The 23640-nt window shown below is 41.8% G+C and overlaps 1 protein-coding gene across 1 annotated transcript; it reads left to right on the top strand.

Moving 5' to 3' along the window:
- The first annotated feature begins 83 nt into the window (after positions 1-83).
- Positions 84-18300, top strand: LOC141107913 (oocytes ribonuclease-like). Its single transcript, XM_073598971.1, has 3 exons — positions 84-135; positions 251-306; positions 17615-18300. The coding sequence occupies exon 3, from the start codon at positions 17629-17631 to the stop codon at positions 18031-18033; it is 405 nt and encodes a 134-aa protein (XP_073455072.1). The 5' UTR covers positions 84-135; positions 251-306; positions 17615-17628; the 3' UTR covers positions 18034-18300.
- The last annotated feature ends 5340 nt before the right edge of the window (positions 18301-23640 follow it).

Raw genomic sequence — 23640 nt, 5'->3', positions numbered from 1 at the left:
GGGCTGTGTGGACATGGAGCAGTTGGTTTGTGGTCGGCATTTCACATTTCCTTTTTAGATTAAAGCCCATAGAAAATGATATAAAAGTCAGTCTGTGAAGATTCCTCGGCATAGTAAAGTCCGTCTACATATCAGGTACGGGGACTGGAGAGGGACACACTATAATGTATTGTAATATTGCCATGTCTTTGTGTTTCATGTTATTATTCCAGTTGGTGTCAGTCACTCATAGCTTATTATCATTTTATAGGTCTTCATTGTGCCTCTCCTACTACCTAACAGGATACAAGATAGGATACAAGGGTGGTGAGTAACTTCGTCATTTTTATGTTTTCTTTAACATACACTATATTGTCAAAATTATTGGGACGCCTGCCTTTACACACACATGAACTTTAATGTCATCCCAGTCTTCGTCTGTAGGGTTCAATATTGAGTTGGCCCACCCTTTGCAGCTATAACGGCTTCAACTCTTCTGGGAAGGCTGTCCACAAGGTTTAGGAGTGTGTCTATGGGAATGTTTGATCATTCTTCCTGAAGCGCATTTGTGAGGTCAGGCACTGATGTGCACCCTTAATGGATGGGCCGCCCCTGCTATCGGGTTGAGGTCAGGACTCTGTGCAGGCCAGTCAAGTTCCTCCACCCCCAAACTCGCTCATCCATGTCTTTATGGACCTTGCTTTGTGCACTGGTGCGCAGTCATGTTGGAACAGGAAGGGGCCATCCCCAAACTGTTAACACAATTTTGGGAGCATGAAATTTTCCAAAGTATCTTGGTATGCTGACGCCTTAAGAGTTCCTTGGAATTAAGGGGCAAAGCCCAACCTCTGAAAAACAACCCCAAACTGTAATCCCCCTCCACCAAATGTTTTGGACCAGTGCTACAGTCTTTATCTAGGTCCATAAAGACATGGATGAGCGAGTTTGGGGTGGAGGAACTTGACTGGCCTGCACAGAGTCCTGACTTTAACCCAATAGAACACCTTTAGGATGAATTAGAGCGGAGACTGCCAGCCAGGCCTTCTCATCCAACATCAGTGCCTGATCTAACAAATCTGCTTCTGGAAGAATGGTCAAACATTCCCATAGACACGCTGCTAAACCTTGTGGACAGCCTTCCCAGAAGAGTTGAAGCTGTTGTAGCTGCAAAGGGTGGGCCAACTCAATATTGAACCCTACGGACTAAGACTGGGATGCCATTAAAGTTCATGTAAAGGCAGGCGTCCCAATACTTTTGACAATTTAGTGTATGTTAAAACTGATCTCCTAGCAAACAGCTAAATACACAAATGAAGTCTACATATATGGGAGCTATTTTAGCATCTAAAGGATCTATCCATCCAGTCCTGATATAGACACAGCCATCCCGCACAGTTACAGGTAAAGATTACAGCGGTGTCTTCTCTCTACCCCCAGCATACTCGCTGAACAGTAAAAGAGCATTTGCTCTTGTAGATGTTGATGTCACTTGTTGGATCTCTCCTCCTATCAGTATGGTACTTGTAGGCAATTTTGCATGCAGAACACATAACTAGTTCCCAGTCTGAGTGCGGCTGTATAAGAGATTAATACCAAGTCAAATTCAGGTATTTTTACTTATCATATACAACAAATACATTTCATGGCGTGGTAATAATTATACAACTGCATAACGTAATAACTAGAACCAAAACTTTTTTTTTAGTTTTGGATGGAGTGGAGAGGGATTAGAACCCCTGTCAGTTTTTATTTCTGTCTGTGTCCCCATTAGGGACATTCCCCCTCTCTATTTGTCCTGTTTACCATTATCATCGAAAGTAAAAGAAAATCCTGAATTTTGGGTTGACATCAGAACAATAATAGAGGGGAAATCTTCCAATGAGGACACTAGTTCTGGTGACACCCCGGGGTTCATTCATTTTTACACAGATTGTATAATATATGGTTCAAGTTACACACATATAATTTTACTAATTTTTTATACCTTTGATACCTTTAGGGTACTTTTTTTTTTTTTTACCAAGAATGTATCATTTTAACAATGGTGATTATGATTATTATTGTCATTAGTACTATCATTATTAGTAGTAATACTATTATTATTGTTATGCTATTCTTTTTTTTACTTATTTATTTTGTCATTTATTTTTTTAATTTGTTTTACGATGTTACAATCAGATTGTATAATGTATGGTTCAATTTATACACATACCAGTTTCAAGATGATTATTATTTTTTATTTTTTTCAGCACCCATATTCTCATTTTTGTTCAGTACTCATTTTCTCATTTCTGTGTAATTTATTTTGACACACTCATTACTATTGACTATATGGTTTTAATTATGACCCGAGCAGGGGATATTATATCGATATCAGATTGATATGAAAATCTTATGTTCTTTCTAGCCCTGATGAAGGGGGCACTTAGACCCCTGAAACGCATTGGCTAATTTTTGATGTATCTGTAACTTTTAGCAATGGTGTGCTGCTTCAATTTCAACTCTTTTTACATCACAGGTTTTTATTGCTGTCTGTGTCCCCGTTAGGGAAATTCACCCTCTATTTGTCCTGTTTACTGTTATCATCAAAAGTAAAGGTAAAATAAAGACCAGAATTTGGGTTGACACCAGAACAGTAATAGAGGGGAAATCTTCCAATGAGGACACAAGTTCTAATGACCCTGGTGACACCCCGGGATTCATTCACTTTGGAGGGACTTCTTCTCACTTCCTGTTTTGGCTATGGGGCAGGAAGTGAAAAGAAATCTCCCCTATGGGACGCAGATGGCAAAAAAACTTACATGGGTTATGCTCCTCCCTTACTCAAACATTTTGTCTTTAGATATACTTGGAAGTAGCATTTCAGTCAAACCCTAACTACTCTTAAAAATACACCCTCCCCTCTCCTAACACCTATTGTGACTAACCTATGTAAGAAAGATCTGTATACTTACCTATATTCAGGCTGTTTCATTCCAGTTTCCAGCGGTGGCTGTAGGGGAATGGAGAGAGCGCTCCAACAATGACTGGGAATGCCTGAGCAGTGATGTCACCTATAGGCTAACTGTGGCCCATCCTTGTCGGCACTCCCTCCTCTCCCCTGCAGCTGGTGCTGGCAGACAGAGTGGAGCCAATCATGTGACCAGACAGGAGTGGCCTGAAAATAGGTAAGTATACAGATCTTTATATACATAGGTTAGTCAGAATCTGTGTTAGGAGGGGGGAGGGAGTATTTTTAAGAGTAGTTAGGGATTGACCATTCTGAGGGTGCTCTGCTCCAGTCACATGACCTCCCCAGCGGCCGGCTTCAGTGAAGAGGAGTTACAATGGTTGCAGAGCCTGGACAATGACATCACCCATATTCTTACTATGGGACATCCATTGTCTGTTGTCCTTCCTCTACACCAGTGGTTCTCAACTCCTATCCTCAGGACCCACTAACAGGCCAGGTTTGCAAGATAACTGAAACACATCACAGGTGATATCATTTGCTGCTCAGTGATTGCAGTATTCTAGTCTGCATCTCCCCAAGGTAATACTTCAATTCTGGCCTATTAGTGGGTCCTGAGGACAGGAATTGAGAACCACTGCTCTACACTAAAGCCTATGTGGGAGCCTTTCTTGTAACTGGGGCAGAGTATCCTCAGAATAGGTAAGTACACACATCCTTCCTTTATAGGGTAGTGGGCATAAGGCTTAGAATGGGGGTGGGAGCAGGTTTATGTATAGTTGGTACTTAACTGGAATTCCACTTTAAGTTCCATTACTTGAGCATAAAGCAATTTATAACAAAAGTTACCAAGGTGCTGTGCTCGTTTGTAAAGGGTATTACCTCACGTGTGTTAACCAATGCATTGCAAATCCATGGATCTGATCCTAACGTGACTTCTAATATGATTTAAAGCATAAGTTTAGTATAAAAAAAAAATCAGCACAATGGACATTACTTACAGAGATGTGTTAGAGAAATTATACTTTAAATGTCCTCTATGAAAATGTCATTTGATATGAATATGGCCTTATAGCTCTAGTTATAATATGCTTAGACTTGCATTATTTGAAACATCCTGTTGTTTGCAAATGGCTTAGGGAGTTTTCCAAGTCAGTATCCTGTAACCATTGTGAATGTACATAAGAAAGTCTGTAATAGACACTTCCACCTTTCCTGTTGTGTTCAGAATAAAGTTGAAACATGTGACTGGGCATTTTTAAAACAGGAAAGGGGGTGTACAGGGCCTATAAAAAGACATGTATTACAATATTCTCTTCAGAAATGACAGATGACTGCATGAACATGTAATGCAATTCATTTCTCTTGTATATGCAATAAATATTATCTTGATCCACGAGGACGGTCTTAAACGGTAATTTATTTCCATAACAATTTGGTCCTTCGAGAGCCAGAAGTCCAAGTCCTCCGTCTTAACTTAGACGTTAAAGAGAGGCCGGTCCGCTAAACTAGTGCCTCCTGGGCAGCGACTTATTGGATTAGCACAAGAGACCGCTCTCGGGACAAGGTAAGATTTTTATTTTATTATTTTATTATTAACCTTTTGGGTTAGACTTGATTAGGAATTTAATGAATAAGGGATTTTAATACAACATACAATATAGAGATTGATCGAATGTTTATCTGTTTTTGTCCTATCTGCTTTACCCTTGTTGAGAGGAAATAAGTGGTCACGTATTCCCCGTATAGATCCGTCTGTGGCCATCCTGGATGGGCAGACCTAGTGACTAGCCTGCGTTTTGGGAAGACGCGCTCAGGGCGACCTGGCGGTAGACAAGCACTGCGGGTGTACTCTCTTGTGTGTTCTTGTTTGTTTCTCTGGGTTAATTGTCATTTTGATATAGGGGTATGTCTAAGAGGGAGAGAGTCCCCAGTCAGCTCCTGTGGGTGATTCCTCCCCCTCCCTCTGCTTGCTGACACTGCATAATGTGAGCGCTCACACAACCATGGCCGCCCGATCTGCTCCTTCTCCTGCATCCTCATTGGCAGGGAGAAGAGCGAGTTGCAGGAAGGACTCCACCAGGACTCTCAGTTACTGAAAAAACAGACTGATTTCTCCCATCCTTTGGACAGGAGAACCAGCCTGTAAATTCCAAGAGATGCCAAACCAGAGCAGTCAATAGCAGGGGCAGGACAGCAAGAGGAGGCTGGGAAACCCCACAGTGTCAGAACACCAGGGCCCGGAGGCAAGACAACCTTTGCAACCCTGATAGTTCTCCCACTGCTTTGGATCCTTATATTTTCTTGGTATGCTGGTGACATATATATCTTGTTTTCTGCCACCCTGGGGGACCCCAATACAGTAGGAAGGGAGCTCACTGCAGAACATGTGAAAGGGCCATTGTGGGGTCGTAGTAAAGGGCCCCAGTATATATTTATATATCTATATATCTATATATAGATATATAGATATAAATAGATATATATAGATAGATATATATCTATCTATCTATATATATGCATTTTATAGTTGCCCCCCTACTTTTGTCCCTGTCCCCCCATGTGCCCCCCTAAATATGAAAGCTGGAGACGCCACTTGAGAAGACATTAACAAAAAAAGAGCTCCGTGTGCACGATAAACAAAATATCACAGATCACAAATCACAGCTGTGGATAATGAGCCCTGATACTGGTACAGCCTGGAATTTGCAAACTGAGGGATTAAATATACCCAGAACCCTGGCAGAAATAATTGATGAAGAGCCTGTGAGGAAAAAGTATAAGGTCCAGACAAACCTCTATTGCACCATGTACTACAGAAAGACTTCTGGGCCCGATAAGTCCTATTAGAAACAGTTAATGAGTCTCACTGACACTGAAGTATTCTTAAAAAGCCTGGACCGTGATAAGGAAGGAAATAGCGTGGCTACTTGTCTCCTACCACAGCCTATTCTGCAAATATGCAGGCAGGATACTGTACCTTGTGTTTCGGTCACCCGGAACCCCAAGGTATCATGGCATGAGTTAGGAGAACTTATCATGGACTGGGTCCAACTGACAGATGAGAAACTAAAATCCTGAGGGATTCAGAGGTATAGGAAGCATAAGGGAGGGAAAGATGGGTGGAGACTTGTGCAGGATTTACAGGCGGTCAATAGGGCCGTATTACCGAGGGCCCCGGTGGTCCCAGACCCGCATGTCCTCCTGAACGACCTCTACCCAGAGAACAAGGTATTTTCAGTTATCGATATCAGTAATGCTTCTTTTCCATTCCCTTACACAAAGACAGTCAGTTCTGGTTTGCATTTATGTGCAAGAAAAAAAAGTACACATACACCAGGTTATCCCAGGGATATTGTGAAAGTCCAACTATCTTCTCACAAGAAATGTCCAATAATTTGTCTCAGTTTGTACCTCCCAGTGGAAGTTAAATTCTCTTGTATGTAGATGACATTCTGGTAGTGGCTCCTTTGGAGCGACAATGTTAAATTACCTTGGCTCTGATGCATTTCCTCGCAGACCAAGGTCAAAAGGTCAGCAAAGACAAATTACAACTGTGGAAAGAAAAGGTGAAATACCTGGGTTATATTTTATCTCAGGAAGGCAGACATTTGGATGAGATCCGAAAAGAGGCCATCCTTCAAGTCCCCAAACCACGTACCAAAAAAGAAATGATGTCATTTCTTGGCATGGCAAATTTCTGTAGAGCATGGATAGCAAATTATGCTATGGAGGTGGTACCTCTTTCTAATCTCATCTATGGTTCACTAATGTCTGCAAAAGATTCCATTCAGTGGAATGTGCAAGCAGAGGATGAATTTACGAAGGTAAAGCACCTCATTGTGGGTTCCTCTGTACTTGGTCTTCCCAATTACAGTAAAACCTTTTATTAGACTGTAGATTGTAAGGAAGGATCTCACTGATGTTCCCTTTCTAGATGCTGACATTACCTTTTGTGTTGATGGGTCTTGTAAAAAAGACGATAAAGGGGTAAATCAAACGGCATACGCTATAGTAACACATGACCTGGTCATTGAAGCCAAAACCCTTCCCAGTTCCTACTATGCACAACAAGCTGAAATTATTGCCCTATCCAGGACCTGTAGTCTAGGGGAAGGGAAAAAAATAAATATATATACAGACAGCCAATACGCTTTTTCTACTATACACATATTTGCCCAGCAATGGAAAAATAGGGGTATGATTACATCCACATGTAAACTAATCTCACATAGAGATCTTATCCTAGCCCTTCTAGAAAATGTACAAAAACCAGCACAAGTGGCTATTTGTAAATGTACAGCACACAGAAAGGGAACAGATCCAATTACTCTAGGGAACGCACTAGCAGAAAAGACCGCAAGGAAAGCTGCTAATGACAGCAGATAACACACATATACTATACAGGTCCCCAAGAAAATGATGAGTAAGGAAAGCTATTGATAAAACATGGTTATCAGAAATGCAGAAAACATCACCGGCAGGTGAAAAACAAAAGTGGTTATCTAAAGGGGCAATTCTGGTCAATGGTATATACACAAGTACAGAAGGTAAACCCACATTACCTATATAACTATTTAGATATGCTGCATTATTGAACCATGGGCAAGCCGATATCTCAAAAGGAGGGATAGTACAGGTGATCAACAAGGTGTTCACAACATATGGGTTTACGAACTATTCTAGAAATTTTTGCCTCACATGTCCGCTTTGTAACAGATACCAATACAACAAATTGCTAAATGGTACAATATTGACCTAAAAAACCACTGAGTCTACCACCCACAATCTGTGGGCACAGTGGAGAGACACAATGGTACCTTAAAAAGTAAACTAAGAAAATTGATGGAGGAAACAGGGAAAAATGGGTTCAGTGTTTGCCAATGGCATTGTTGAGCACAAGAATTACCCCTACTGCTACAGGATTGACACCGTATGAAATGCTGTATGGTAAACCTTATTATATTCCACAACTAGCCACCGTTCCTCTCCCTGAAGAGGAAACAGACTTGACTTGTATAATAAGAATGTTTTCAGAAAATATTACTGGGTCGGAATGTGTAAATGAGAAAAAGAGCTACCCTAAGACTAAAATGCAAAGTATACCCCCATCAGTACAAGCATTACCAGGAAATTTTACTTGTTTTTCTAACAATGACAGGAACAGTACAAATGTTGGCACCCTATCCCCTGAATACTGTGCAACTACAATCCTTACTACAGACATTAAGTACGAACTAAAATGGTTTCAGAAACAAAAACAGCAATTGGCTGATGTTTGGTGGCTGTGTGGAGACAGGAGACTAAGGCCCAGACTACCACTTAGATGGGAGGGTAGTTGTGCCCTTACCCGATTGCTGCTTCCCTTTTATATAGTTCCTATGCATAACAAATCAATGAAACTACCAGGTAAATATTAAGAGAGAAAATGGAGCTAGTGGTGTTGTATGTATTCTTAGATAGGGCACCTCATCCCAGAAAGTAGGTACAAACAATGCATGGAATGATGGGATTATTGCAGTTCCAAATAAATATAACGAAAAATTGTATACATTAAAATAAATAATTTTATGAGAGAAAAATCGTATTAAAAAAAATAGTTGCATTCCATTTGTAATACAAATATATACAGGAGCATATACAATAAATTTACAACCAATAGATGAAAACTATACACTTCCCTACTAGTTTCGCCAAAACATTGGCTTCTTCAGGGGACGTATTAGGTTGCAATTCTACAGAAGGAAAATTCATTTAGTATAGTGAATTAAATTAACACATAAAGGAGCAAAAAACAGAGAAAGTGCAGCAGCGCAATGCCAATCCCCAACACGAGTGCATGGAAACTTAATAGTTGCAACCGATCAGTGAAACCCAGCAAGAGTGGAGAATTCATCAACTTAAGATCACACAACCATACCCAGAGCGACCCGAAGGGCCACACAGCCCTTGTTTTTTGCTCCTTTATGTGTTAATTTAATTCACTATACTAAATGAATTTTCCTTCTGTAGAATTGAAGAAGCCAATGTTTTGGCGAAACTAGTAGGGAAGTGTATAGTTTTCATCTATCAGTTGTAAATTTATTGTATATGTTCCTGTATATATTTGTATTACATATGGAATGCAACTATTTTTTTTAATACGATTTTTTTCTAATAAAATTATTTATTTCAATGTATACAATTTTTCGTTATATTTATTTGGCACTGCAATAATCCCATCATTCCATGCATTGTTTGTACCAGGTAAATATTATTTTAACCACTTTAGCCCCAGAAGGATTTACCCCCTTCCTGACCAGAGCACTTTTTACAGTTTGGCACTGCGTCGCTTTAACTGCTAATTGCGCGGTCATGCAATGCTGTATCCAAATGAAATTTGCGTCCTTTTGTTCCCACAAACAGAGCTTTCTTTTGATGGTATTTGATCACCTCTGCGGTTTTTATTTTTTGCGCTATAAACGGAGAAAGACTGAAAATTTTGAAAAAAAATGATATTTTCTACTTTTTGTTATAAAAAAATCCAATAAACTCAATTTTAGTCATACATTTAATCCAAAATGTATTCAGCCACATGTCTTTGGTAAAAAAAAATCTCAATAAGCGTATATTTATTGGTTTGCGCAAAAGTTATAGCGTCTACAAACTAGGGTACATTTTCTGGAATTTACACAGCTTTTAGTTTATGACGGCCTATCTCATTTCTTGAGGTGCTAAAATGGCAGGGCAGTACAAAACCCCCCCAAATGACCCCATTTTGGAAAGTAGACGCCCCAAGGAAATTGCTGAGAGGCATGTTGAGTAGATTGAATATTCATTTTTTTTGTCCCAAGTGATTGAATAATGACAAAAAAAAATTACAAAACGTTGTCACTAAATGATATATTGCTCACACAGGCCATGGGCATATGTGGAATTGCATCCCAAAATACATTCTGCTGATTCTCCTGAGTACAGGGATACCACATGTGTGGGACTTTTTGGGAGCCTAGCTGCGTACGGAGCCCCGAAAACCAAGCACCACCTTCAGGATTTCTTAGGGCGTACATTTTTTATTTCACTCCTCACTACCTATCACAGTTTTGAAGGCCATAAAATGCCAGGACAGTTCAACCCCCCCCCCCCAAATTACCCCATTTTGGAAAGTAGGCACCCCAAGCTATTTGCTGAGAGGCATGGTGAGTATGTTGCAGCTCTCATTTGTTTTTGAAAATGAAGAAAGAAAAGAAAAATGCATTTTTTTTTCTTTTTTCAATTTTCAAAACTTTGTGACAAAAAGTGAGATCTGAAAAATACTCACCATAACTCTCAGCAAATAGCTTGGGGTGTCTACTTTCCAAAATGGGGTCATTTGTGCCATCTGGGCATTCCATGGCCACCGAAACTGTGATAGGCAGTGAGGAGTGAAATCAAAAATTTACACCCTTAGAAAGCCTGAAGGCGGTGCTTGGATTTCAGGGTCCCGTACGTGGCTAGGCTCCCAAAAAGTCTCACACATGTGGTATCCCCGTACTCAGGAGAAATAACAGAATGTATTTTGGGGTGTTATTTCACATATGCCCATGGCATGTTTGAGCAATATATCATTTAGTGACAACTTTGTGCAAAAAAAAAAAAAAAAAAAATTGTCTTTTTCCCGCAACTTGTGTCACAATATAAAATATTCCATGGACTCGACATGCCTCTCAGCAAATAGCTTGGGGTCTCTAGTTTCCAAAATGGGGTCATTTGGGAGGGGGTTTGAACTGTCCTGGCATTTTACTCACAACATTTAGAAGCTTATGTCACACATCACCCACTCTTCTAACCACTTGAAGACAAAGCCCTTTCTGACACTATTTGTTTACATGAAAAAATATTTTTTTTTTTTAAAGAAAATTACTTTGAACCCCCAAACATTATATATTTTTTTTAAAGCAAGGGCCCTACAGATTAAAATGGTGGGTGTTTTCATTTTTTTTTCACACAGTATTTGCGCAGCGATTTTTCAGAAGCAATTTTTGGGGAAAAAACACAATTTTTTTTAATTTTAATGCACTAAAACACACTATATTGCTCAAATGTGTGATGAAATAAAAAAGATGATCTTAGTCCGAGTACATGGATACCAACTAAAATTACTGCCCTCGATCTGACCTTCGTGGTGATACCTCACATGCATGGTGCAATTGCTGTTTACATTTGACGCCAGACCAATGCTTGCGTTCGCCTTTGCGCGAAAGCAGGGGGGGACAGGGGTGCTTTTTTTTTCTTTTTTATCTTATTTTTAAACTCTTCTTTTCATTTTTTTTTATCATTTTTATTGTTATGTCAGGGAATGTAAATATCCCCTATGATAGCAATAGGTAGTGACAGGTACTCTTTTTTGAAAAAAATGGGGTCTATTAGACCCTAGATCTCTCCTCTGCCCTCAAAGCATCTGACCACACCAAGATCAGTGTGATAAAATGCTTTCCCAATTTCCCAATGGAGCTGTTTACATCTGGCGAAATCTAAGTCATGAAGTGCTCGTAGCTTCCGGTTTCTTAGGCTATAGAGATGATTGGAGCCATTCTGGTCTCTGATCAGCTCTATGGTCAGCTGGCCTAATCACCGGCTGCATTCTCAGGTTCCCTGTTGGGACAGGAGAGCCAGAGAAAAACATGAAAGACGGTGGGGGGGGATATTCCCTCCCACTGCTTGTAAAAGCAGTCTAGAGGCTAATTAGCCGCTAAGATTGCTTTTATATGAAAGCCGAATGCTGGCTGAAAAGAATGATACCAAGATGATACCTAAACCTGCAGGCATCATTCTGGTATACCCACTCAAAGTCCAGCAACATACCAGTACGTTGCTGGTCCTTGTTGAGCATATATTGTAATCTTTTTTTTTATGCAGCCTGTGGTCTGAACGAAAAAAAGAGATTGATCGGTGGGTATGCCCACTATTACAATGCCTCCCTTCATCCACCCACTTCTAATGATGGGTATACATGCACCATTTATATATGCCGAAGCATGGGGGCATCCGCCCAAAAAGTTAGGAGCAAATCGTTCCTCCGCCCCTGCTGCCCCCATGCTTCAGCATATATCACCTCCGCTGAAATCACGGCTTTATGTATCGTGGGAGCAAAAGTTGTTGCTGTCAAGATAAATAAATCCGCGCTGCAGCTGAATGGCGTACCTGAAACCAAAAAATGGTTAACAATAAAACACAGTAAACAGTATAAAAAATTACATACCTGAAAAGCAAACAGGATAAAACATGATAACAATAAAATGTTGCAGAATAGAATACAGTAAAAAAGAGCAGAACAATAAAGAGAGAATAGAGAGAGAACAATAAAACGACAGCTATTTTTGTTTTTTTTATTTTATATATTTTTTTGTTTTTTTACTTTTTTTTTTTAACTTTTTTTTTGTGTAACTGTAACCGGTTCCAGGTTCGGGTCTCTCAAAATGCGATGGCATCTTGGGAGACCCTGTGAAAGTGTGCCTAGTCTGTGCAATGCTGTACCCTACGCTAATACTCAACTAGTGTATGGTAGCGTTCAAAACATTCAACAATGCAAAGACCAGGATTGTCAGGAAAGGAGGGACAATAATAGCGGGTGTCACGCCTATATCCGTGCTTGCTGCACACACTACATCTTTTTTGGGGGGTTCGTTGGGTAGGGGTACTCGGGAGGACATAAAGAAAATGCCTTTCATGCAGCCGACTGCATTTGGTTGGGGATGTGAATGGGGGGAGTACGGGTGCTGCAGAAGTTGTGGGTTCCCAATTATGGGCATAACGGCCTGTGTTTGTCTTCTTCTTGGTGGCAGCGGGACACTACTTGTGCTTGCCACCTCACCAGCTTGAACTGCACTTATGGGACTCGCAGTGCTGGTTTGACTACGACCGGGGTGTACTAGGCCGCTGGTGCTTACCAGTTCACCAGAAGGAATAGCGTCGCTAGTACTGCTCTGCTCCATATGAGGGACCTGTGGTTCTTGCACATCAACGACAGAAGAAGTTGTTCGGTGTCTGGTACGCCTGACCTTGGCAGGGACCACAACTCTGTCGTCAGAGCTATCTGTCATGGAGCCGCTGTCCTCTACAGGATCGTATTCTGAGCCTGAATCTGACAGATGAGTGATTTCCTCTTCACTATCTGTCATGCTCAGAAACGTGTAGGCCTCTTCACTAGTGTACCTTCGATTTGCCATTTTGGGCTCTAAATTTAGTGGTACACTAGTGAGACTCACAGGTAAAAAAGCTCCTGACTGTTAGCGACTGTATCAAAACGCTACCAAAAAAACTGTTAAACCCTTCCCTGCCAGTAAAATTTATACAGTAATCCAAGCTACATTCACACCTAAGCGTCACATTTTCAAACATTTTTTTTCAAGTGTTTTTTTTTTTTATTTTCAAGTGTTTTTGAGCGATTTTTGGAACAAACACATGTTTTTGCAGCTTTTGTCAGGCGTTTTTTAACTAAAAGGTGTGGAGTGCTGCTAAAAAAAGGGGCGGAGAGCTGCTGTTTGAGCAGAAAACATGTGACTTAGGCCCCTATCACACGGGGCGGACTGCGGCTGCGATCCGTTTGCTCAGCATCCGTCCACTGATCCCCGCTGAGCACGTGGATGACAGGTTCATGTCCGCTGTGCTTGTGCGCTGCGTACTGAGTGCGGGGTTGTGCTACATACTGAGTGCAGGGATGCGCTACGTACTGACTGCAGGGTTGTGGGGTGTGCTACGTACTGCCTGCAGGGTTGTGGGGTGTGCTACATACTGAGTACATGGTTGCGGGGTGCGCTATGTAGTGACTGCATGGTTGTGGGGTGCGCTATGCACTGAGTGCAAGGTTGTGCTACGTACTGAGTGCAGAGTTGCGGGGTGCACTACATACTGAGTGCAGGGTTGCGCTACATACTGAGTGCAGGGTTGCGGGGAAGTGAAGTCACCCATAGATTTACTATAGGGCTTCCGTTGTCGGCTGTCTCTCTTGCACACACCTACACAGAGAAACCACCCCTGACAACTCAGCATGGGACCGGACTGGAGCGGCTGCAGAAAATGTATGTATAGCGATTTGTACTTTACATTTACTGTACTTTATTTGTACTTTACAGGGTTAGATAGATTAGTCTTAGAATGTGGCTGCCAATAGATTTAGTTCATTTTTGGCTAAACTTCTACTTTAAGTAGTTAGAGCACCAAGAAAGTAGCAAAAAAGGACATTTGTCATACTCTAAAAACTAACCAATAAAGGGAATGTTTATTGTCTTTGTATATAGTTTCTGTGCTCCTTATGTTCAGGACCAGAAAATGTAATCTTTTTTCAGGTCCGGTACACCTTAAATATTGAACAGTATGACTTTGGATTGGCATATGAAGCCAGCAGATGTAGCTCCCAGCAGGGCTGGTGCAAGAATTTTTGACACCCTAGGCAAAACCTCATTCTGCCGCATCCTTTGTTCCGGTGCAGTGCAGGGGTTTGCATTTTGTTTACTACATAAAGAGTGCAGGGTTGCGGGGTGCGCTACGTACTGAGTGCAGGGTTGCGCTACGTACTGAGTGCAGGGTTGCATGGTGCTCTATGTACTGAATGCAGGGTTGCGCTACATACTGAGTGCCGGGTTGCATGGTTGCTATGTACTGAGTGCAGGGTTGTACTACGTACTGAGTGCAGGATTGCCCTACATCCAGAGTGCAGGGTTGCCCTACGCCCTGAGTGCAGGGTTGCCCTATGCCCTGAGTGCAGGGTTGCCCTACGCCCTGAGTGCAGGGGTGCGCTACATCCTGAATGCAGGGGTGCACTGTCCTGAGTGTGCTACGTCCTGAATGCAGGGTTTGCGGGGTGCGCTACTTACCGAGTGCAGGGTTGCCCTGTGCGCTACTTACCGAGTGCAGGGTTGCACTGTGTACTGAGTACAGGGTAGGGTGGGGAGGAGGGGGATGAGGAGAGTGGGGGAGAAGGCTGGGGGAAGTAATAGACCCCTAGCCCAGTCTGCAGTCCCTGTCTGTGGGAAGGTGTGTGTGACAGCTTTTGACATTTTTATCAGGTTGTTCCTATCTACATTGTTGTAAAAAGCCTGGAGTTTATAGAGCTCATTGGCTCTAATGAATAAGTTATTCTGATGATGATATTCATTTTGTTGACCTCTAGCCCTGATGACAAGGATGCACTCTCTTTAGATGCAGATGCATCTTGGTTCTTACTCCCAATAAAAAAAATTTTTATCCCATTTTCAGTCATTTGTTAGTCGCATCAACACTTGGCTGTGAGTACTGTTCAGTGTCATTCTTTGTCAATGGCACCCCAACAGTCAGGGCCAGCACACTGCAACACACATACTGTGTTTTGTGTTATGCCACATTGTGGTGCATCAAAAAAAAGGGTCATGTTCATTAATTGGTCTGTTGAGGTGAGTTAGCAACTGAATTATAATGAGTGGGCTACCCTAACACAACCCCCGCTTGTCTTAGTGCACTGCAACAGACTGTATTGCTGTAAATGGGCCTTAAGGGATTAATTGCTTGTTCTGCTTATGTTCTACAATAAGGCCCCTTTCACACTGGGGCAGTAGATGCGTCGGTGGTAAAGTGCCGCTTTACTGTCATTTTAGCGACGGTTTTCGGCAGAGGCGCTTTGCCAGCGGTATAGCCGCGGTGCCCCATTGATTTCAATGGGCAGGAGCGGGGAAGGAATGGTATACACACCGCTCCTTCACCTTTTGTCAGTTGCATTTTGTGAGTACCCACTTTTATATAAAACATTTTTATTATTAAATTATCTTAGGTAATGCACTAGGTGTGCACGCCTTCCATTTGTGTTTTTCTTGTAGTTCCTTTCGGATTACCCCATCTGAGGAAGGCAGCATCCACCCAGTTTTGGATACCATATATACCTTTCACATTACCATTTTATCTGACATCTGTTACCCCTCACCTTGGAAGACCTATTAGCGCTGGAAGTGACTGTTTTTTTTTGTATCTGCCTATCAATACCACCTACCAGTGCCCATCAGTGTCACCTACCAGTACTCATCAGTGCCACCCATCAGGGCCCATAAGTGCCGTCCTTTCAGTGCCTATCAGTGTCACCTTATCTGTGCCTATCAGTGCAGCCCATCAGTGCAGCCTCATTAGCGAATATTAATTAGGGAGAAAAATTACCCGTTTGCAAAATTTCATAACAAACTATGAAATGTTTTTTTTTTTTTTTTAAATATCTGTTTTTTTTTTGTTTGTTTAGCAAAAAGAAAGCTCCATTTGTGTGAAAAAAATTATAAAAATTTCATTTGAGTACAGTGTAGCACGACTGCGCAATTGTCATTCAAAGTGTGACGGCGCTGAAAGCTAAAAATTGGTCTGGGCAGGATGGGGGTTTAAGTGCTCAGTAAGCAAGTGGTTAATTAAATTTAGCTGTATATATTTTGTTACTACCATAACCTACCACCAAAAAACAACCCAAATTTAAATTCTCCTGCTCCTGGCGATCACAACAATGGAACATATGTGAATGTTATTTGTTGTTTGTACCCGTAGTATAGCCCAGGAACAATAGTGCGCATTTTGCGTTTTTTTTTTTTTGTCCTACCTAAAACACACTGACACTAACTGACGCATAATAATTAAAAAAAAAAAACCTGCCCAAAATATACTGCCCTGACCTTTGATCTTTACTTGACCAAAACACTAACCCTTGCACTGACCTAGATCAAACTTTGATCTAGGTATTTTTTTCTCTCTTTTACTTTACTATTTATTTATTTTTTACACACACTTTTTTTCCTTCTGCAAGGAGAGACAGATACAATGTATCTTTCCTCAATATTCACAGAGAGAGAAACACAGGGACAGGCTTCACAGTGACTGATCACTGTGGTAGCCAATCAGAGGCCTGATCGTTATTATGGGGCCCGGGGCCCTCGGTGAGACCCCAGTCTCGGTGCTGGGAGCACACTGTGTGGCGCACTCCCAGCACAAAGGGAGATATGCCAATATGCAGCCCCACGGCAAAAAGCCCAGTGCAATGGGGCATATTTGTGTTACATCGGCATCAAGGGGTTCAAGCAATTTTTGACATCACATTTATATTTTTATTTAAATTCTGTTTATTATTTTGATACTACACCATACAGCTCTGCTACCTTTTTTTTTTTTTCATTTCCTTGCATGTGATTGGGTATTCTTTGCAAAGTGAAGCTCTACATCATTTGCTAAGCTCTGGAGTAACTGTGTTTGCAAAATGCAACTGCATATGCAAAGTGCACAGTCTATTTGCCTTTGGTAAATCAACCCCTCTGTAGGTCTATGAGTCACCCAACTCATTGCGAACAGTGCCCTCCCTGTGTTGCTGATATTTAACAAGCGGTTGGGTTTGATAAGAATTTGGAGATATGGGAAATTTTAACCGTTGTGGTAAAATAAATTGGAGTCAATGCTGAAAGAGAAATTAAAGTGGCTTGTGCTGTTTTTTAAGGGCTTTAAATGGTTACCCCAATTTTACACAGAGAGAATATACAAATAAAAGGGATAGCACACAAATAATAATTACAAGAAATACGAAGAACATTAATAAAATAAACATCCATGAATACACATCCCATCAATCCCCCCCCAAAAATTAAATATGTTCTCCCTGAAACAATTCTATCTTCATTGTCTTATTGATATCTTGTAAATAGTGATACATTTTTATTATATCTCTCTTTTCAGAAACATTGGACAGAATGTGTGCAAAATCTCTTCTTCTGGTATTTGGGATCCTCCTGGGTCTCTCCCATCTGTCCTTGTCTCAGGACTGGCCAACATTTCAGAGGAAGCACATTACAAGCACATCGAGCATCGACTGTAACACCGTCATGAACAACAGTTTATTCATTATACGCGGTACATGCAAGGAAGTGAACACTTTCATCGTTTCAACCGCAGCCACCGTGCAGGACATCTGTAGTGGGGTGCCAGGCCCTAGCAATGTTACAAGTAGCACAAACTTTGAGCTCATCGATTGCATTCGTAGGTCCGAAGTACCCCCACCTTGTCCATATAACTCCAATAGTGAAAATAATGTGATATGTGTAACATGTGAGAGAACACTTCCCGTACATTTTGTTCGAAAAGGAAGATGTCCATGACCTCAGTAGCAGCATGTTACACCCCTTTCCTTTCTTCAGTTTTAGTGCTGTCATAGTTTGACCGGCAATTACTTGGTCAAGCAACGCTTTACCCAAATTAATTTTATATCTTTTTTTTTTTTTTAACAGATAGAGCTTTGTTTTGATGGTATTCAATCACCTTTGCTTTTTTTTATATTTTACTATATAAAGAAAAATGACTAAAAAATGTTTCTCTTACTTTCTGTACTTTCTGTTATTAAAAATAAAAAATACCCAATAAAAAAATCTTTCATCGCAAAATAATGCCCAAATGTATTCTGCTACATATTTTTTTTTTTGTTGTAAAAAACAAAACAAATAAGTGTAGGTTATTTACACTGTAAGAGTCTACAAACTGGTACATACATTTGAAATGTATGAATCCCGTGTGCCATTTCTTCAGCTCTAAAATGCCAGAACTGTACAAACACCCCCAAAGTGACCCCTTTACAGAAAGTAGTTACCCCAAGGTATACAGTAAGAGGCGTGGTGAGTATTATAAAGATCTAACTACAACTTTTTTGGAAAACAAGGCAAGTAAATGAAATTGAAATTTATTTCACAAAATTGTCATTTTAACAAGTTATTTTTCACACACAGCATGGCCATGCTTACAGCCACACCCCAAAACTAATGGTGGTTGTTGTTTTTTTTTTTTTTATTCTTATGGAAGGGGGGTGGCAAACAATACAACTCCCCCCCGTCGGTCGGCCCCGCACTTACCCCATCAAGCGGGCTGCGCTTCCCTCCGGGCGGCGGTTTCTCGTGCGCCTCCTTCTCCAAAACGGCCAATAGGAACGCCTGTCCTTTCAGCCAATCGGGTGACGGGTCTCAGGACCCGCTTCCTGATTGGTCGGGAGGAGGATCAGTGTGACAATAGCAAATATTCATTCACTATTGTCACATAACTGGGTGGGCTCAGGGTGCAGTGCTCTGCGCCTCGAGCCCGTCCTCTTTTGAAGCCTATTAGAGCCTCTGGTTCTAATCACGTGCTTCAAAAAAAAAATAACCCCGTTGGAATCCATGCCCTGCATGTAGATTTGGGGGCCGGATGCATGTATGGGGGGGGGGGGGGGCGGCGCCCATCCACACCTAATGGACCGAACGCCATGGCCTAAAACACATTTTGTTACTTCTCCTGGGTATGGCAATACCACATGTAAGACTTTTATGGTGCCTAGACACATAGAGGAGCCTAAAATCCAAGAAGCACCTTCACGCTTTTAAGGGCGATACATTATGTATCTCATTTCTTGACTACCTACCACATTTTTGGAGGCCCTGAAGTGTTAAGACAGTAGAAACACCCACAAAACGACCCCATTTTGGAAGGCAGACATTCAAGGTACTTGCTATAAAGCCATGATTAGTAATTTTCAAACATATTAGTTTTAATACATAAGGTCCACTGTGATGTCACCATCATTGTTGTATCACCACCCCACCTCTCCACCTTGCCCAATCAGAGAACGCATTGTATTCATTCAGAAAATGAATGGCCCCGGTACTGAGTGGATGACCTCCTGTGTCCACAATACATTAGGCCGGCTGCTCATCACGGTACTCAGAAGCAAGTGGAGATCACTGTAGTAGCATTGTCTAATTCAGTGATCTTCTAGTTTCCAGGGGCATTGGCCATGTATGGTATATACATAATTATATTGATCCAAGCTGAACCAGTGTAACTATGTACAAATATAAAAATATCTTCATTTACATGAACCTGTGCATTTCCCATGCAGGGTATAACAACTACACTTAGGGCCCTTTCACACTGGGGCAGGGGCGGCGGTAAAGCACCGCTATTGTTAGTGGCGCTTTACCATTGGTATTCTGCCGCTAGTGGGGCGGTTTTACCCCCGCTAGCGGCTGAGAAAGGGTTAAAATCCACCGCAAAGCACCTCTGCGCCGTCCCATTGATTTCAATGGGCAGGAGCGGTGAAGGAGTGGTATACACACCGCTCCTTCACCGCTCCAAAGATGCAGGTAGCAGGCCTTTTTTTCCGTGCTGCTAGCGCACCGCTCCAGTGTGAAACTTTCACACTGGAGAGCCCCAGCAGCGGCTGTTTAGTGTTGGTTTGCAGGCGCTATTTTTAGAGCAATAGCGCCTGCAAACCACCCCAGTGTGAAAGGGCCCTTATAAGAGAATTATGGCCAAAGCTTTTTTTTTTTTTTCCATACTTTTCTTGTGGGTCACAGGAGTAAACCTTCTTTTGCTCTCCTGTTACCCAGAGTCGCTTTTAACAGGCTAAAGACTGCTGTCAGCGGACATCACAGAGCCACTTCAGGCTCTGAAAGGATCCTTACTCTATTGTCGGGAACCACCCAGCTGCCTGATTGACAGTTGACTTTAGCTGTCTGCACATGGCTCGGAGCTAAAGCAAGCTGCGCCTATCCCCTCTCCAGATTGGCGCTCTAGTGAGCACTGGAGAGGCAGAGCTCTGCTCAGAGCTGACCAAGAACTGAGCGATCAGCAGTCATGTGATTGCGCAGTTTTCTGGTTTAGGGCCGGCAGGGGACAGCTGCAGCATCACGCCAATGTTGCAACTTGTTTGTATGTATATTTGTACTAGCAGTCTCTAGTAGACCGTATTAGGAAAGGTATGAAGGGAAAACAGGAAGTGACCTGGGGTGTGCCGTAGTCACGTGGTTAGCATGCCTAAGGCTCTATTCACACTAATGCGTTTTTTGATGCATTTTGCATTTTGCAGAAATGCCTGGGAATTTTTTAACATGGGTTCCTATGGAACATGTTCACATCAATGCATTTTTGTGCCTCTGTGTTTTTGGATAGGGTCGGGGACTTTTTTCATGCAAAATGCAGCGTTTTGTGTGTAATAGAATTCAATGGACCCGCATCCAAAACGCAATTACCGCGTTTTTACCGCATTTTGCGTTTTTTTTTTTTCTTTCTTTTTTACACTGTATACAGTATGAAAAAAACACTGTAAAAAAAAAACAAAAAAAAAACACAAAACGCTGCAAAAACGTGGCAAAAATGCATGTGCAAAAACGCGGGAAACACCGCAAAAAGCACTGCAGAAACGCTCAAAAGCAACATGCATAGATGTGAATTGAGCATAAAGGGGGCAAAAATAAAGACAGTAGGATGAGCTAGCAATACAGATTTATTGAAAGTCACCATAGCAGCATAAATCAGCCACATGCATGAAGTGCCCGTGACATCTCCACATGTGTATATATATATATATATATATATATATATATATATATATATATATATATATATATATATATATATATGGAGAAGTATGCTGAATTCCACCTACCTAACTTCTTAATTACGTGAACAGGGACCCCTTGGCCAGAAACAGTGGAAACCGCCCCTACCCTGAAAGGATGGCCGGAATAAGCTTTTGGGACATACCTAGGTTTGACAGCAGGGTGCGGCAATGTTTCATTAACTGTGCCGTGGAGAGGGGAGTACTAAGGAAAGGTAAAAGTGGACTATCCCTGGGTTTATCCACAGTGATCACCATGAGCTGATCGAAAACTGCGACCGGGCACCAGGCATTGCTGGTCTCGAAAACTCTAACATCAGTACTGGCTCCTGTCTGCTGCATCCTGCAACCAGAAATGATCGGTGTACCTAACTTACTGGTAGATCAAAAGTATGCGGGATCTTGTCAAGTACGAATGAACTTACCAAGCTGGGTAGCAGCCCAAAAAGGAGCCCTGGAGAGTAAAAGGGACATGCCCCGGAAAATATGCCCTGTAATGGGGAGTCTGCTAACCGTGGTAGAGGGGCTACTCTTCTGAATCTCCTTAAAAATGGCCTAGATGGGAAGTGCTGCAAAAATGGAAGGCCTATTAGGGTCCCGCAAGGGCAAAAATGCTGGACACCTACCAGATATGTCTTTATCGTACTGTAGGATAGCTTGAGCTATGAGTGGCAGAAAGCAACGAACGCAAGTAGATATAGAATGTTGTGGCAATCACACCTAGGATACCTAGACTAGAAAGCCTGGAAGGTATTCCAGGCCGTGTCATAAGCCTACCTGGCATTAACTGACAATGACTGACTTGTTGATCAAAACTGCTGCGCCGCAAATTTAAGTCCAAAAACGAAAAAAGTCATTCATTGCAACTTACCAGTCCTTTTTTTTTTTTTTTTAAATCAACTTAATTTTTCATTTTATTCCCAGTAAACAAACATTTCTATACATAGTAGCATATCTTTCCAATTGGTTACTCATCCCCCCCCCCACCTTCCTCCCGTCTCATTTAGAATTGGGTCAAGTTCAAAAAATTTAAGAGAAAGGAGAAACTTTCTAAAGGTTTGCTCTCTCGGGCATCAAACCGGGGGTTTCTATCCATTTATTCCATATCTTTTCGAGTCTACCTCTATCTCCCCTTCTCCTATAAATCAGGCTCTCTCTTATTATTGTGTTGTTAATCCTTCTCTGCCACTCCATTGTAGGTGGTAAGTTGGGGTCCATCCACTTTCAGGTAATCGCCTTTCTGGTTTGATACAGACATCTCAAAATAGCTAATCTCACAGCCCCGGGTCCCATACTCTGCTCCAGGTATCCCAATATGCATATCATCGGGTCCAAGCATAAGTCTGTTCCAAAAACTAGGTTTATTTTATATATCACCTTCTTCAATACCTATGTAGCTTGGGGCACCTCCAGAGCATGTGTATTAGATCTCCCGTCTCACTTCCACATCTAGGACAGGATAACTTACCAGTCCTTAGCTGGGTGATTGCATTCATTTTCTATTGTTCTGGCTTCTTTTCCTTTTTTTTGTTTTAGCCTGAAAAATTAAAACTAAAGTAGCCTCCACATCTAAGGACAAGCTGCAATATATAACATTTTTGTTCTTTGGTTTATATACACCGATTCCCGACCGCCTCACGCAGATATACTGCGGCAGAAGGGCACGTACAGGCAGATTAACGTACCTGTACGTTGCCCTTTAAGAGGCGGCTTGCGATGTCCGCGGGGATACCCGCGATCGTCTCACGGTGAGGAAGAACGGGGAGATGCTAATGTAAACAAGCATCTCCCTCTTCTGCCTAGTGACACTGGCACTGATCAGCTCTCCCTGTAATCGGGAGCGCTGATCAGTGACGTGTCACACACAGCCCCTCCCCCCCACAGTTAGAATCACTCCCTAGGACACACTTAACCCCTACAGCGCCACCTAGTGGTTAACCCCTTCACTGCCAGTGACATTTTTACAGTAATCAATGTAATTTTTTTAGCATTGATCGCTGTATTAATGCCAATGGTTCCAAAAATGTGTCAAAATTGGCTGATGTGTCCGCCCTAATGTCGCATTTACGATTAAAAAAAAAAAAAAAATCGCTGATTGCCGCCATTACTAGTAAAAAAAAATCATCAATAAAAATGCCATAAAACTATCCCCTATTTTGTAGACGCTATAACTTTTGCGCAAACCAATCAATAAACGCTTATTGCGATTTTTTTTACCAAAAATATGTAGAAGAATACGTATCAGCCTAAACTGAGGAAAAAAACGTCGCACATCCGCGCAATTGTCATTTAAAGCGACGCAGTGCCGAATCGCAAAAAGTCCTCTGGTCAGGAAGAGGGTAAA

This window comes from Aquarana catesbeiana, linkage group LG09 (assembly GCF_042186555.1).
Source record: "Aquarana catesbeiana isolate 2022-GZ linkage group LG09, ASM4218655v1, whole genome shotgun sequence".
In the NCBI taxonomy this organism is placed as follows: domain Eukaryota; kingdom Metazoa; phylum Chordata; class Amphibia; order Anura; family Ranidae; genus Aquarana; species Aquarana catesbeiana.
This window is presented reverse-complemented; position numbering and strand designations above follow the sequence as displayed.

Coding starts and splice junctions, on each gene's coding strand:
- LOC141107913 (XM_073598971.1), top strand. CDS start 17,629: ATGTGTGCAAAATCTCTTCTTCTGGTATTTGGGATCCTCCTGGGTCTC.